This window comes from Pundamilia nyererei, unplaced genomic scaffold (assembly GCF_000239375.1).
Source record: "Pundamilia nyererei isolate P.nyererei 1_Seehausen unplaced genomic scaffold, PunNye1.0 scaffold00004, whole genome shotgun sequence".
Taxonomy (NCBI): Eukaryota; Metazoa; Chordata; class Actinopteri; order Cichliformes; family Cichlidae; genus Pundamilia; species Pundamilia nyererei.
In genome coordinates, this window is record NW_005187405.1 from 8,872,105 (window position 1) to 8,889,724 (window position 17,620).

A 17,620-nucleotide genomic window follows, 5' to 3' on the forward strand; every position below is an offset into this window, starting at 1 on the left:
CGATGCACGATTATCCAGTGGAGTCGGGGTGGGGGTGATGGGGGATTCACAGCATGCCATCATGCTGTGAATCATTTGGACTCCCTGTTTTGATCCCTTCTCCAATTGCTCTAACCTTAATTTCTGACCTGATCAAACGCCCTCTCTTTTGGGAACATTTGTAGTTGAAAGTACTGATTGAAAAAGTCCAGCAGCAGCATCGACTCACCGAAAATATCCCAAAATGACCACAGCCACCATGAGCGACCCCAAAGAGACCGAGTACCCAACCGTGTAAATGAGATACAGACGGTGAAAGACATCCTGTTGGAAAAGGATAATTTGTTAGAATATCAACAGACACATTATCCCCTCCTAATTGCATTGTTTGATCCGCTGTATGTTTTAGTCAGACATGCTAATCCTGTTTGTTGGAAAAATGTATTTAAGGATGTCTCCAAATAACCTGGTTTGTCACTGGAAAGCATCAGTACACTGGGCAGTAGTTTAATCCTCCAGCAGAAGCCTGGCTGCACGTCACCAAGTTAATAAGTGCCAGGACCTCCTTGTGATGTAAGTTGATACTACACTGCTGTTATCATTTAGCATCAGGATCTTGTGCCAGAAAAAAAACGTGCGTCTGCAGTATTGCTGTTTGCTTTAGTTCATGCACACATATTTATCATTATCTACTGCAACTGCTCCTCTGTTGGAACATCGATCTGAACATTCGACGTCATACAGATGACAGCGGTATCGTATCGTTTCAGGCCAGAAAAGGGTGACGATCAAAGCATGACAGCTTTCACGGCTTTCTCACAGCCTTTGAATGTTTTCATTTATCAATATTTTTAACAAGTTTTCCATCCTTCTTACAAGAGCTATTTACTGCCAGCACTGACATCTAACACCCAGAGCGATGGTAGAGGAACTCTGCACAGGCACCTGCGATCAAGGTCACATCTAGCTGTCAGTCACACTGAGTTGTAGTAGTTCTTCTTCTTTTAACTGTTTCCACACGATGCTTTGCAGTGTAATGGTGCTGTTGGTGCTCATGGTATTACAGATTATGCAACACATAATCCTCTTTATTAAAGTTAAAGATTTCCATTTTGTAAGACGTGTACGCCCGCTTAAAATGTGCAACTGTGTCAGGATACACAGCAAAGAAACACTATCAGCTGACAGGTCTGCTATGAAACAACGAAACAAATACAACAACTATAAAGACCTCATTATGATAATTAATTATAACGTCAGGTAAATGACAACAAAGCTCTAACATTAAAACATTAGCTGAGCTAAATATACAACACACTCCACCCTGGGCCTAAGTATGTCAATTTTTATGGTTTGGCCTTAGAGAAGAAAAATAATAATTCTACAGCATAAAATGGTCATAAGCAATTACCTTTCACTGCAATAGCCTCAAATCAATGAAATAGATTGCACTACAGTATGAGGTGGTGCAACTTCATTAACCCTTTCCAAACCATCCTAAAAATTTTGTGAAAACCTTCTCAACTCTTCACTCACTGACTTTTATATTATAGATTTCATGCACACACTTGGAAATAGCATATTATATATTTATTTATATGTGTGTGTTGTCAGACGTAACTGGCCTACACAGGTCTGGCCTGCCCTGACATATATCCTATCAAACACCTCGAAGAGACCTGTAATAAGGTGGACCCCTGACTAGCATCCAGGTCTCGTCACCTATTAGTGATGCTGTCGAGGTTATATCAAAGATTTGCAGCAAAGTCTTCCCAAAATGGTCGAGGCTGTTGCAAAAGCATAAAAATGTTTGCTAATGCTCCACACTAATGGTTTTCAAAGAAGATGAAAATCTAATCGGTTCTTCCTTAATCCAAGAGAACATTTGTGCAAGATTTGACGATACTGCATTCACAAGAAAGGATGCATAAAAATCATTAAAATCGACGAATGTAGCTGCATGACTCAACTGTGCAACTGCGGGTCTTATTATTGTTAAGTTACTCAACTGAGCCATGTCTGGTGAGTTCTTAGTGGTCTTAGATTCAAGAGGGAATGACTCAGTTCAAGACTAATCTGGCACTGTTTTCACTTTGTATTATAACATAAATTTAGCCAGTTACAGCCATTTTATCACAAAGCGACCACATGACTATCCTTTCATTATCCCCTCATCATCTTCTCAACATTTCAGTAAATACGATCAGACTTTATTTGCATTGCACATTACTAAGAAGGCATGCTGTTAATTTGTTACGCATTTCAAAGGAAGTATAATTGCAGGGTACATTTTTTTCTTAAATACCTTAAGTGAGACAATTTGCTATGGTGCTGCTGTTAATTATTTTGGTGGGAGACAGTGTCAGCATGTAAATGGAAATCAGATGGATCTTACCATTTGATAGCTTGGGTTATATTCGGGGAGGTGTTTTGAACATTCAGTATAATCGGCCCATGTTCTGTTGGCTGCTGCCAGCTGCCATATCCCATTGCTGTCACACTGACGGTGTGCTAATCCTAGAAATCAACAAAAGAAGTCTATTTTTAATTACAGATTTAAAGCTGCATAATTCAATAAATTGCCAAAGCAGGTTCAGAGAGAGCTCGAGTTATGATTTGCAATGAGTTTGCAGAGCGCAGCCTAACTCATTTTAAACTTCAGGGATTTAACTGCTTACTGTATCCAGGGCCAAGCTTACCTTTATGGTTGAAGTCAAAGATATACTCTGGACAGGGAGTGGATATTTTCCCAGGAGGCCCTTCAGGCCAACAAACAATGCCATCCCAATCTGGTGAGCAGAAACCATCTGCAGAGAAAAGAAAAGAGTTGACTTAAAACCAAATCCTGTCGTGACTATAGCACTGCAGTAATGGTCAGTAGGCATTTCCAAGATCTGCTTGTTTTCAGGGTTTTTGTTTGAATTTTAAAAAGCAGACACACGATACATAAACAGCACTGGAATGGCACTGCAAAAGCAGCCTTGTAATTTCATGTGTGGCATAACTGACCCCCCCCCCCTTTTTTTTTTATTCATATTTGTTCTACTTGTGGGAAACATGGGTCACCAAAAGAAAACACATGCCTGTCCACTTCCCATCTATTGTCACATAATTAAGACTTGCAACCATGGAATTTCCCGCATGCTGACAACAAGTTGTCCATTGAATCTGGTGTGGTGTGTTCATTAAGGCTTGTTTGTTAGCTGCCGGATATTTCCATAACTGCTCCGTTGTTGATAACACAACAACCATTATAATGTTGTATGGAATTGGTTTTAGCATGGATCTTATTTAAAGACTTCCTGCAACACTAGCTGCATTGTAGTGCCCTAACTGGCAAATTATGGTTAAATAACAGCACTATATTATATAATTCACTTTCAATATGTATCATATGTTTTGAGGTTTTTTTTTTAGATGGATCACATTCAATTAATTAACAACATCCAATTTGATTATTCATTTCCGTACAGAGTTATGTCTTGCTAGGGTGAATGAAATTTTAGAGAATGGGAAAAATGGTGATAAGATGTAAAACAAATGTCTTATTTGGCCAATCATTATACCCAGTGCAACAATTTTATGTATATTTAAATACATTTTTTGAAAATGTAAAATATTTATTTTAAAAATTTAGTAATTAAGTTGAAAAAAAAAATTCAAGTTCTCATTACAATTTACAGTCCTCAACATGTTTTAGACCACCGACTAAAAGGTTTGTGCCAGTCCTTCCTTAAATTAACAGTATTTATGATTAACAAAATATTGTTTTATGTTCTATAACAGCTAATCCAACAGTACAGCTGTGCTATTTAATCAAAATCACATTTTTAGTGCTAAAGTATAGTTATTCTTAATATACATGAATTTTCAGATTCACTGTTTTTCAAAAAAAACAAAAAAAAAAAAGGAAATTTGGAAAAAAAGAATAAATTAAGGGTCCCAAAAATCCCCTTTTTTTCCTGTTCAAATTTAGGTAAAATTTGAATTCAGTCATTTTTAGTTTTCAGTTTTGTTTTGTTTTTTTTGTGCTTGTTTTTATGAGACGTGGTCTAATAAATGTGTTAGGAACTACAATTTTGTATCAGTCTGGACTTAGGTGACCATAGTGGTTTGGGTGATTTCACTTTATTAATAACAATAAATTATATAGTAAAGAATTGACTAATAATAATAATAATAATAATAATAATAATAATAATATAACAACAATAATAATAATGATCATGATCATGAAATCCCATATTTGCATTCATTTTTTTACATATAAAAATATCACATGAAAAACAGTTATTGCATATTTCTCTTTGAACAACAGAATTGGTTAATGATAATAATTCTCTCTCTCTCTCTCTCTCTTTTTTTTTAAAAAAAATGAGGCTGATTATGAATGCAAAATTTTTTTCCCAGGAATCATTAAAGCAAAAAAAGTTTTCTTCACATTTTTACAAGATGCATGGTGATCCCGGTGATCACAACAGAAAATTTTGTGTCAAATTATTAGCAAAGACTGTGCTACATTAAACTTTGCCATAATGCATCTGTGCTAAGTTCAGACAAAGAACTTTACGTTCAAAGTGGGGGGGAAACCTATGAGTGCACACAGTCCCCTAATTCTCAGCTAAACCGTGGAACGGAGCCTGCTGATAGTGTGAGCGGAGTCCCTTTCACCACAGATTCTTGGCAAAACCTCTCTTATGGCTTGGCATTTATGTTGTATTATTGAAAACATCTGCCCCACTTTGACCACTAATAAGTAGGTAAGCATAGAACTAAAACTCTCCTCTCTTTGCAGTAGATCCATTATTTTCTCATTCCTGTAATCAAACTTACAAAGAAACATCTGACAAAATGACGACTTGCTTTTAACTGCTTGTCACTGGGAGCACAAAATTAAAGAGTAGACTGAGTGGAGCTGACTGATTCTTGCAGATGCATGGTGGGAAAAAAATGCGTTTAGTTTTGAAAATCACACTGACCACACATCCTGGGAGTAAAAGTAGAATTGCTGCTTGCTTTTGCCATAGGTTTTACTACCATAGGACCACCTACTAACAGGCTTATATTAAACACACAAACACACAGACACACACACACATACAATTTCCTGTAAATTTCTTGACCGCAATTTAAATATAAACGTGCCTACGGGGGGACTTTGGTATTTGTGATGTCACTGGGGTTTGAAGAATGTTTTTTTCTCCCCCAACTCATGTGATTCTGACCTGCAGATGTCAAAACACTCACTGCAGTTCCTCCTGATACATGCAGCCTTTTATAATGATTCCCCAAGTTATTCTACACCCAGACCACAAGCTTGAAGGTTGAGCTATTTTCACACTGCAAGGTCTGGGGATTTGAACCCACATCCCTCCACTGTCCACCTCAGGCAAACCTCACTGCATCCCTCAAAGAAAACCTTGTCCCAGGCATCAAATGGTGAATTTTACACATTTGAAGCCCTAATGAAGCACAACGGCTTTTCCTTTCAAGCAGCACTCAAAGCTTTCTTAATTAACACATAATTTTGGATAGTTTTTCTACACTTTCTGCATTTTACTCTGCTGCCATTTGAAGCCGTCGTAATTCCTAATCTCCAATAATAGTTCAAAAAGCCACAGGATTACAGTTAAAGAGCCAGAAAAAAAATCCTGGGAGATTAGGCAAGACAATTACAGATATAAATCTAAAGCTAGTAGTTGGTGCAATCAGTTTATCTCAACCCATGGTTTGAAGTTCACGCCACAATGCAAAAAGGAAGGAAAATGTCTCTTAAAAAGTGATTTCTGCTGAAATCTTGATGACTTTTTCAAGGAAAATACTGACATCCTTCATCAGAAAGCGCAAGTTCGGTTTTCTTTGAACTTAATGGCAAAATCTTGACAATATCTATAATTTTACTCAACATCACAGCAAACCCACTACCCAGATTTTAAATGACTTCCACACTGCATAATTACAAACAGCCAGATGTGGCTCTGGAGTTCAAATCAAATCGAAATGAAGGTTAAAGCAATTCATCTGGCATTACAGGGAAAAAGAAAATCTCAAAACAAGCACATGCAAGGAGCACATATGTGCTTCTCAAGCCGTTAGTCTCCACCACACTGGGGGACTTAACTGAGGACTCTACTCTATATTAAGGTAATAGGGTTATTCTAATTTCTTCATCTGTAATGTGATTGAACAGACATGTGCAACCTTCCAAAAGAGGTCAGCAAAAAACCACTACATGCAGGATGAGTCACATTCGGCACACCAGCATCATCAGGAATGCAGGTCAGCTCTCTTGTGCTGATGTACCCCCTAAACAGCACCTCAAGCATTTCACAGAATCCCAGTCAGGCATTCCCGATGGGCTTGTTAGAGTCCAGATTGAGCGCCAAAGTCTCCCCTAATGTGCAGACACAGGAACATGTGAGTGCAATAAGGCCGTGGTTATCAACTATTTATACTAGATTAAAATATAAATGTACATATAGTCCCATATGTCTAGTCAAGATAGTGCAAAATGTTAGGTTTTATCCTATTGTTCGTACTGAACATAGCATGCATGCGGACATGTGACACCAACCTTTCCTGTCACTACAACATGTCAGGATAGATTCTCGTCTGCGAGATCTCTGATGTTTCACTGATTGCTCTCCTCTGCATTGGCGCCTATAGCCATCTTGTTAAGCGTGCTGTAAGAGCTGGAACATAAACCCTAAGCAAACAAAATCTGCTGCTCGGCCCTCTGCAATTCTCAAAAGTAGCAATTCTGACTTCTTTTTTTTTAATCTAATTTGAGCTAGTGGATATTTATCAAAACCATGAAAAGTTGGGACATACCACATGGGTAATGTAACTACAGGGAACAGTCAACAATAGCTTTTGTGTTCTGAGCCAGGAAGTAAACGTTTTTAATTATGTGTTTCATTTACAAGGAGTATCGTTTGGAGGGCAAAGAATTTCATGTGACCACAATGCACTGGGGTTAAAGAGAAAATAATATGATTGGTTTGGCTGTGGAATTCCTCTCCAATCAACTGGGAGAATGACAGCAACCACATGACAATACAGTGTGCTGGGGTCTGCAGGAAAATGGCGTTCTTCAGATAGCCATAAATATTGAAAAACACCCCAGGACCAGGTTTGCCTTCGAGCTCAGCCTTCGGAAAGCCACAGAGAAGACAAAGGAAACAAAGCTGAGGTTTTAAATGTAACCATCAACTTACAGTTCACAAAAAATGTCTTGCAACTGCTCCAAGAATGGGCCGTGATTTTAACATATCAGCGAAATACAGGCAAAACGGTCCCTTTAATTTAAATATTTACTTATTATGGTGAAGTATGAACATCATCAGTTGATTAGTTTAAGCTCTTATAATCAACAGTCACTCTCAAACAAGTCACCAATCACATTCAATCAACATGGCGTCTCGATGGACTCTTTACTTTCAAGCTTGTGTTCATCATGTTGCTGGTTATGCAGTTTACTTCCACAGTTCTTGGTAAACTTCACCGTTGATTGGTTTCTCCCTCCATACACAGCCTTCTCTCGGTACACCTCCCGTGTCTGATGGCATCCTCCGCCTCGTACATTATATTTCAGCTCGGCAGCCATGTGCAGCCTCTGGGGGATTTACTGCACTCCACACTGAACCTCTAGCTTCAGCTAGAATTCACTGGGGAGCTTCCTCACAAGCGGAAAGCCCCAAACTATTTTTAAGTGATAACGCCTTTGACAAATGTGCCTGTGACAGAAATCTTTTAACTAAAAAACCTTTAACAGGTAGTGGAACATCACACTATTGGAAACCAATAATAAAAGGCAAATAAAGCGGCACCTTCCAAACGCATGATCCCATTTCAATTTCACGCATTCTGCTTGATTAGTTTCCTCCAGTTTTTAGCTATTAGTTATCTTGTAATAATAATCTGTAGCTAAACAAGACATGTTATTCGATATACAGAAGCTATTAGGGACGACTTATGGATTTGTATCTGTTATCTCTCTAACACACCCCTTTTACTGGGTGATTTGCATGACAAACATTGAATCTGTAATCCCTTTGTTACTCTGCTTTGGAATGAGGAGAATCACAATCCTGCTAACAGAGTAAACAATGAACCAAAAGCAAACAATGTCCTGTGCATGCGCTAAATGTTAATCAAATCTGCACTATCATGCACACGCACACCTGGAGGCAATGTTCCTATTTTAAACCACAGCACACCTTGATAAGTGCGTACATGTCCCACACCCCACCCCTCACACCCCACTTTCACCACTTTCCCCAGTCTACAAAATGTAAGGGGCTGGTCAGGTGTGCAGATATGCCATTTAACCTAGTTTTTGCTTTTTGTTTTTTTTTACAGATTTCAGCTTTTGCAAGAGAAGCGGTGCACATCCATTTCAAGCCCCCGGTTAAAAATGAGTCTCCAGCTAAAAGACATCCTACAGGCGATTTAAGGTTTAATTCTGGATTTAGGGATCTGTGATTTTTTTTTCACATGACTGCACTCAATCCACAGCTGTAGCACACAATGGAATATGTGAACAAATATTAAAGAGCCATGCTGGTTTATACAGATATTCCTCTGGCCCCCTGATGATGAATCCTACTTAAATCTCCTATGTGGCTGTTGACCATTTTGCCATGAAATTCAATACTGAAAGTTCAAGTCCCCCTGAAGAATAACAGTATTGTCATTACAGACTCACAAAGCCACTCATACGACTAAAGACTGACAGATTTGTTTCTGTACTCACCAGGAATCCTCTGCTTTGCCTTGATGATGGCCTCACATTTTTGCTTGGCTCTGTACAAAAACTCTAACTGTTCCTCTTTTGTCAGCACATCATCGGTGTAAACCTGCAAATCAGAGGGAAAGCCGCAGAGTTAACGGAAGGATATGGAAGTGGAAACAGGAATAGTGTGAAAAATAGATACTTTCAAAGAAAATTTCCAACACAAAACATCTATTACAACTCAGCTACATGGCAGTTAAAATGACAAGAACAACATAAAAGTGTAAATATTTCGCTGCAGATGTAGACTCTTCTCTGGATCTGAAATGAGCATGAAAATCAGTTCAGACTTAGACATTAATGTCTCTTTACAGCTGCTTCAAAACTGTCAAACTGTCTGGAACCCTGCTCCTGGTGCTGTGGAGAAAAAAATTAAATCCAGTTTCCTTCCTCCAAAATTCACCAGATATGAGTGACAGTAATACAGTGGATAAATATTAGAAAGTCCTGTACTTTGACCACATCAGTGGATTCATTGAAGAGTTCTATCAGTCTTACTGTGATAAAGTGAAAGCTAAACTTCCCTGACTCAACAGCATCAGTTTCACTTGCAGCATGCAGGCTTATTCCAGCAGTAAACTGATCGACATGAGGAAAATTTTAACACTGACAAAAATTACATTTTATTCCCTGCAGTTTTTTTTTTTTTACCCCTTATATATTTTCAGCTTCTGAACGTTTTATATGAGGGTGACGTGGTAACTCAGGTGTGGTTTTCCAGTCAGGGAAACTTTTTCCATTCTAATAGGTCACACTGACTGACTTGCTGTTTGCCTGTGGATCACTTTCGGGCATTGACAAATGTGACTGTATTGAAAACGACAACATTCATTTTTAACAGAGCATGACAAGAAGAGTGGAAATGAAAAAACAGGCCGCCTAAACTAAAGGCTAGATCACCAGGATATTTAATGCTGTCATGTAGGCAATATCATTGTTCTCTGAGCCACACTGCAGCAAAACTATAAGACGCACACCATGAGACATAAACTAACACGTATGCCGTACAGAGCGCCTGGAGGTGCGGCTAAAAAAAACCCCACACACACACAGTCTTGTTTTTTTGGTCCAGTGATCCAGAGCAAATAGTGCAAATTAAAGACAGACGTTTACTCAGAGCAGCTGACTGCCTGGCTGCAGTTGCATCTGTCGGTTTCAGACACAAATTACATGTCTGGATGTGAAGAAATCAAATTTTGCTTCTATGAAAGCAAGAAGCAGAACACTTCAAATAGTAACGAGTAATTGTTTTACCGATGAGCAAGAGACAGCAGGGAGAACAAGGTAAATCTATGCATAAACAATTCACCTTTCTAAACATTTATCACAGTCATTTTGGATCTAGAATATATATTTTTTAAACGTGACACAATGGAATATATAACCATGGACAGATAGCTGCAGGTACAAAGTAAAGGCGGTGTGGAGACTTGCTTGTCGAATCTCATTGTGATATAATGATCATGCCTGATTCTATCTCTAAATATAAGTAATATAATTGATTTTCTCTTGTTGCCCTGAAAAATCTTATTTTAGTCTCTACAATATTTGTTAATTTGTTCAGACAGATGTTAACTAAATAATTTGTGTACCTTATTTTTAAGGTATGCTTGTTATATCTAATCAGTCAATCACATGGCACCAACTCAGTGTGTTCAACAAAGTAGCCATTATCAATTGAGCATGAGAATGTGAAAGAAAGGTGATTTCAGTGAATTTGAATGTGCCAGATGGGCTGGCCTGGTTATTTCAGAACCTGCTGATCTCAACAGAAAATATCCAATGTTGATGTCAGAGATCAGAGGAGAATGGCCAGACTACTTTGAGCTGATAGAAGACAGCAGCAATTCAAATGACTACTTGTTACAAACAAGGTATGCAGAAGAGCATCTTCGAATGCACAACATGTTAAAGCTTGAAGCAGATGGATACAGCACCAGAAGACTGCACTGGGTACAGCTCCTGTCAGCTAACAACAGGATACCGAGGCCATAATTCACACTGGCTCACCAAAATTGGACAACAGAAGATTGGAAAAACATTACCTGGTCTGATGTGCCACATGAAACAACATGAAAGCTGATGTTTGCATTCTAATATTTGTGTTCAAGCCTCTAGCTATAGATAAAACATCTTATGGAAAATAAGTTTTAGTAATAAGACTTTTACTCTTATACTCTTTTTTGTGAGTATAGAAATACTGGAAGTGAGCTTACTCATTCTGCAACAGTATTTTATATTGTATTCTTCTTATTTATAATTTAGTACAGCCAATTGCCGTGGTGTTTATTTAAAGTATATGAAATGCTGAAATTTTACAGCAGTAACAGCAGTATAAATGTTGAGAACCAACCATAAAAAGGACAGTACCAAAACACTGCAGTACTGAAATAAATTACAAGAATTTTACACTGGTTCCCGAGTACAACATTTAAGAGAATGTACTTATTTACTATAACAGTTACTATAGTAGATGTACAGTCTACTAAGAAGTATTTCTATTTTTGCAGTTGGCAATACAGCTCCGTATAGGAACCAACTGTTGTATAACCTTTTTCAAGACTTTTTCAGCCGTCTCTTGTGCCTGTTCATAATGAGAAATATAATAAATAAGTACAGATAGGAACAAAGACATGTATACTTTGTTTCTAACAGAAGTACGCAACTTCACGAGGTTTAAATTTAACTGTAAATACCAAGCCGTTGTGGGTTTGCTCCATACAAACCCACAATACCTCAATCCATCAATATTTTCACTACTTTCAGCCCTGAAATAAGGATGTCCAGTCTGAGAACTGAATAAGGTTACAGAATGAAGACGTTTATGGCTTTGCACAGTAAACAACCACAGATGGAATAACATTTTACCGCAGGCGAACAAGGATAGATACTACCTGTTTACTGTACTAACTAAGCCAATATAGAATATTCCACTGACAGCTTCTGAGACGTTCACACTATTTTCATCTGAAAAGCTGCCTAGTCTTACTTTAGGTAATGACCAATAGGTAATCAGAAACAGTGGATGTGGAAGTTATTCTGGTAAGAATAACACCACTATCATTACTCTTTCTATTTGCGGACAGGTGACAAATTAAAGGAAAAACACTGAACGTCTAACCTCTACATTAAGGGGACTGTTATGCTGCAGAAGGCGTTATCACGATCAGCTTTATCTTGAGATCATATATTTCTTTTCCGATACGAGCGATCACTTCCTGCATAGTTATTAAGGTGCAATAACATGCACCAGGTTTTAAGGTAGTTATAGCCTTATGAGAGAATTTGTACTGGCAGATAATTTTCCTCATCACCACCGTAAAACACCAAATGAGGGCTCTTTGGGGAGAATAAGATTTGGAGAATAAGTGACAAGGCTAGCTGAAGCTGCATAATGTATTTTCACCATTTAAATAATTGCATGCATTATGCTGATATATGTTGAATTTTTCCACACACTTCAAATCAGTGTGAAATATTGCAATTTCTCTAAGTTATTTCTGCCATTTGAGTGAGACTGCTGTTCCAGCACATTAAGAACAAACATCCCAGCCTTTATAGTGGTGTTTAAGCCCCTGTGAAACAGTAAACCAAAATGAGGCATGGAGTTTCAGCTTTCTGTCTTAAAAACCAGACTCCTGCATCCAAGGATATAGAGGAGTATCATTTACCATTTCAAGAGGAGAATCTTGGGTAATATGTATGCCCCGTGATTATTTCTGAAAACTATTCCTCCTCCACTGGCCAGAGTCCAAACCTCCAAAGTAAACACACCTCTCACAGGGAGAAACGTGGACATTCTTATTTACTGCATTGCATTCAAAACACAGTATTCTTTTTGTGAAATGCTTTTGAGTTTGTGCCAAAATGAGAATTAGAAAAATACACAACATATAAATATGTGTGTTTTCATCACCGGTCGCTAGAATACAAACTCCACTTGGATAAACCACAAGTTTCTATTTGTCTTTGCAAACTGCAGCTTGATGACTTAAACTGCAGCCCTCTGCAAGAATATAAGACCAATATTGAGAGAACTGTATTTAGGGTGCTCAGTCAAGAGAGCGTTTAACCGCTAGGATGAAATGCTAACATTATACAGTGTGGGAGTGAAGGCACATTTACAGTTTAGTTTTAGTTTTCTATTTTCAGCATTTGGTCATTAATGCAAGTTGTATTTATCTGTCAGAGATTGATTTGTCTGGCATGACAGTTAAATATTTTCAGTGTCCATTTGTTGATTTTCAAATAGTTTGCACCAAAGGTTAAAAAAAATTCTAATAAACTGTCCATCAGAAATGTGTCATATGGCTAGACGCCATGCATACATTGAGTGGAGACACTGGGTTTCCACTGCATTACCAACAGCCTTCATTGCGGACTGCTTTGCGCTTTTTATTTCTTCTTCTTTCTTTTTTTGAAGAAAGTTGTGGCTAACCAAAGTCATTTCCTGTAATGTCCTACACGGAATCAGAGAGTCAAATGGTGGAGCTTGTGAGGTAGACTTTCATTAGAAAAAACAAAACAAAAACTCGAGTATCCAAAAAGTTTAAATGAACCACAAAAACCACTGGATTCAGTGGAGTATAATTATCTGCAGTGAGTCAACAGTGTATTTGGATTCAAAATAAAGCTCAGTGATCTCATTAGTACTATCTCAGACCATGAAAAAGTTCTATCAAAAACACAACATAAAGCGAGTTCCAATCATGACGGCAAAGACGCAAGCATTTTTGAGCAAAACACTACAGCTTCGAAGTGGCTTGAACTTTGTACTGATCTCCCAGAAAGTTGAATGTAGGGACAATTCCTTTGCCAAAATTAATATACTTTATCCTCAAGCTAAACTCAGTGGGCAATAAAAAATGCATCCCAACAGCTTTGATTACTTTCAGAAGTTTGTTAAAACTGAATTGTTGAAATCCTGTCTATACACGAGCCCCATCTATGCATTTTGGCTTTTTACATGCATGTAGAAGGTGTTGTAGGTCTCTGAAAAACTTCTTCCATAGTTAAAGATGTTCAGGTGCTCCATTTCAGCATTTACACTTGAACTAGACACTGCAGATTTTAGCTTTCAGTATCGAAGGTGTGCATTTTTATCTTCTTTTTCAACATCAGACTGTCCTGTGTTATTGTTTAAAAGGCTTATGAAAAGCCAACATTTCTGTGGAGTTGGGGTTATATCCAGTTTACGCTAATAAGACAACAGTCGAAGAGAAAGGATTATTAATGATCTGCAAGAAATCATCATTGGCCAGAATGTTTGTTTTTTTACTTTTTTTTTTAGCAATAAACAAAAAATAAATCCACAAGACCAAAAGTTCCAAAGCAACCACTCAATGCATGGAGGTAAACAGACACTACATAAACTAGCTATGAGCCTCTTTTTTTTCAAATCAAGAAGAGTTTTTGATTTAATATAAATGAATGTTTATAAATATATGTTAGGTGAAGCTGGCTCAAAATTCAGTCTGGACAATTGTTAAATATATATATTTTTGTGAGTAATTTCTTTGGTGAAGGTGAGTAAAAATGCATCAACATCTTAGCTATTCCTAGAACTGTACTCTACTGCACAGCTACCTCTGATGTGCCTGGAATCTGCTGGAGCCACTCTTCCAGCTTGGGCGTTATTGGTCTTATTGCTCCTATCATTGTGGGGCCACTTTGGTCTTTACCTTTCACATCTGCTCCAGTTGTTCCTTCAGCCCCTGTTACTTCCCTGTTTTTTGTGCTTTTCTAGCCACTAGTCAGATTACTTGATGTCAACCCCTTCTGCTATCAGTCCATGATATATCCAATGCAGTGGCTTGGTATTCCATGATAGTTTCTCATCACTGTTGTGTCTTCAGATATCTGAGGAAATCTTAGAGTAGCTTATCCCTGGGGTCATCTTTCTAAAGCATTCATTGATTTTTCATCTTTCTTCCTGGATTCTGGCTCTGCTCTCCTACTTTCTGTTGGGTGTAAAGCCTCCGCGTGTTGGACTTTGGGTAAAAAGCACCATATGTTGTAAGGAGTTTTTATGTCTTGACATCAGTGGCATTTATGTTCTCCTGTGGCTAGGGCTGCTCGATTATGGCAAAAATGATAATCACGATTATTTTCACTGAAATTGAGATCACGATTATTTGACGATATTTATTTAACCCTTAAGACCTACTATAGAACCAAGTCCACCAGAGCTTTTTTTTTTTTTTACATGCTGTAGTGCCATTTGTGGGAGCATTTCAAGTTGCTATACATCAATACAACTGTTATAGCCCATATTTTAATAATATGTATGCATTAAGTCCATAGTAATTACATAAATTGCAAAAAAGTGCAATAAACTACAAAAAAAATTGAAAATTGCTTTTGTTTTGTTTACATATATTTCTACTTGGAGAAGTTTAAGAGGTTTATCCCTCAAAACTTTAAATACAATAAAGTTGCAAAAAATAGTTTCCCACCACAGGAAATTTATTTTGAGTGTCTTCATAGTTTTATTTTGGAGATACAGCAATTTTTATATACTGCAGGAAAAACGAAAAACAATCCTATGATGCAAATTTGCAAAGAAAACAGCATGTGCATCATTTCACTGTGGGAAGTGTTACGAACAGCTGATAGGAACGGCAAAGCGTGTTTCTGGAATATTATGTTTTTGTTCCTGCAAGCGCTTTTTATGCAATTTTTGCAAAGCTATATGTGGAACGAAACCGTGACCGAGGACAAGCTGATGGCATAAGATGTAAGTACAACTCCTCCGGTTTCATATGCAAAACAAATTATTGCGCTAGCTTACATGGTTCAGGTTCTACAGGGATTTAAAAATAGTTACGCAAAACGGAGCATGCTGCTCTGACCGGCTTTAAAGGGTTAACAATGACTTTAAAAAAATAATATAAAATAGTGTGCAACACCACTGAAGTTTTTTTTTTTAAACTCTCTTTTCAACCAACGGCAGTCACTCTCCAAATAACTTCTGCTTAGCTTTCCGAGTTTCCCTCGGGTCCTCTTAATCAGCGGTCTCCAACCTTTTTTGCGCCACGGACCGGTTTATGCCCGACAATATTTTCACGGACCGGCCTTTAAGGTGTCGCGGATAAATGAGGGAGGTGCTAATAATCGGCTCAGTCATTTTTAATGATCGTTGAAAGCCCAGATCATAATCGTGATTAAAATTCGATTAATTGAGCAGCCCTACCTGTGGCCATCTTATTATTCCAGTTGAGTAACAGTCTGATGAGTGGTAGGTCATATGTATTGATAGTTCAGCTCTTATTCCTACTGCTACCTTCTCAGGATCTATCTTACCTACTGAGATATTTGACTGGGGTTGATCTTCATGGATCTTTATTGCGGACCCTGTTGGCTTATAGGATACCCATGTATTTGTAGCTGTCCTGATTGATGTTATGAACACACTTTACCTTGTATAGTGCCAAATACTCCACTATGAACGTGTGGGGCATTGAGTCGTAGGTTTTCTTGTAGTCCAACCAGACAGTGCTGAGATTAGTCTTCCTGGTCTTACAGCCCTGGTGTAGTGCTCTATTAACCAGCAGTTGGTGTTTTGGCCTTCTGGTATTATTTTCAATGCCTTCTGAGCTGTGCTTATATGTTAACTCATGTCAAGCCTACTCAGCTTGGTTGCTATGATGCCTTAGAGGAGCTTCCATGTTTTAGAGAGAGAGCTAGTTGGCATGGTAGTTTCATGGTGTCATAAACTTGCAGGGATCTTTCATGATTGTGTTAGCAAGTCAAGATGAGTACCTGCTACTAGCAGCCTGCTTCTTTGTGTTGCCAGGTGTTTGTTGATGGAGTACCACTTCTTCAGCCAGTTGGTGTGGATATCAGATCCTGGTGCTATCAGCATTTCATTCTTGAGACACCTTATAAGATTTTTGCCTTTGTGTTGTTAACTGGTTCTTTTTCTGGGAGGTTGCTGCTGGATCTTTGGCAAACAGACCATTTATTCTCTTGGCCTTTGCTTCTCTGGTGTATCTCTTCAGCCTAGTCACCATAGTTATAAGCCTTTGCTTGGTAGTTTGTAGAGCCCCCAATTATGGACATTTTTTGTCATTCCCATCCATCCAGTACCCACATCTCATAACTTTTATAACATCCTTTCAAGTTTCCCTGATTTTGGCTTCCAGCCTACCTTTCCATAAGGGCTTTCTCTATATGCATTCCTGATCTTATACCCAAGTGTATCTAGGATTACTGTAGCAGTGGCATATATGAGCTCATTGGTTACAGTGATTTCATATTTAAAAATACTACCAAAATTGTGGGTAAAACCTTAACAACCATGAAAGCAGAAGAAACTCTGAAACAAAATTTCTATAACTATTATTAGAATTATTTTAGGCCAAACTTCACATGACTTTAAGAGCACTGGACGCATATTCTGTGTTATTTCAGTTCAGTGTTTGCAGATGTTTTCACTGTCAACATAGAACCTCTCATCACAACTCTGGCAGTGTTTTCAGTGGAAACCATATTAATTTTTCTATAAGTTCAGAGACATCCAATAATGCTTCTCTGTTAGACAATCCCTGTGCGAAGATAAGGTTTTTTTTAGGTAATGGTCATAAGTAAGGCTTTCCATTCCAGATCACACTTCATCACATGAATGATAAATACTACACATATAATATTTACTCTGGTTGCTGTGAAACGTCTCAATTTTAGGAATACAGCTGAATGTTTGTTTTATGTACTTGTTTTGGTCATTTGCCATTCTTTACACCATAGGCTAACATTCACTTCCTTGTTGTTGGCATGTGCTCAAAATTTGATCCCAAGGGCTTTTGGACTTTCCTGCATGTTTTTTCTTCACAAAATAGTAAGGTTCTA

The 17,620-nt window shown here is 37.9% G+C and overlaps 1 protein-coding gene across 1 annotated transcript in view; it reads right to left on the bottom strand.

The window, feature by feature from the left end:
- Positions 1 to 17,620, bottom strand: part of pth1r (parathyroid hormone 1 receptor) — a 46,521-nt gene that overhangs the window by 12,997 nt on the left and 15,904 nt on the right. Inside the window, exons 2-5 of the mRNA XM_005721513.1 lie at positions 8,735 to 8,837; positions 2,679 to 2,786; positions 2,375 to 2,496; positions 209 to 303 (exon numbers count right to left, since the gene is read on the bottom strand). Of these exons, the coding sequence (XP_005721570.1) occupies positions 209 to 303; positions 2,375 to 2,496; positions 2,679 to 2,786; positions 8,735 to 8,837 (428 nt within the window). The remainder of the gene's footprint in view (positions 1 to 208; positions 304 to 2,374; positions 2,497 to 2,678; positions 2,787 to 8,734; positions 8,838 to 17,620) is intronic.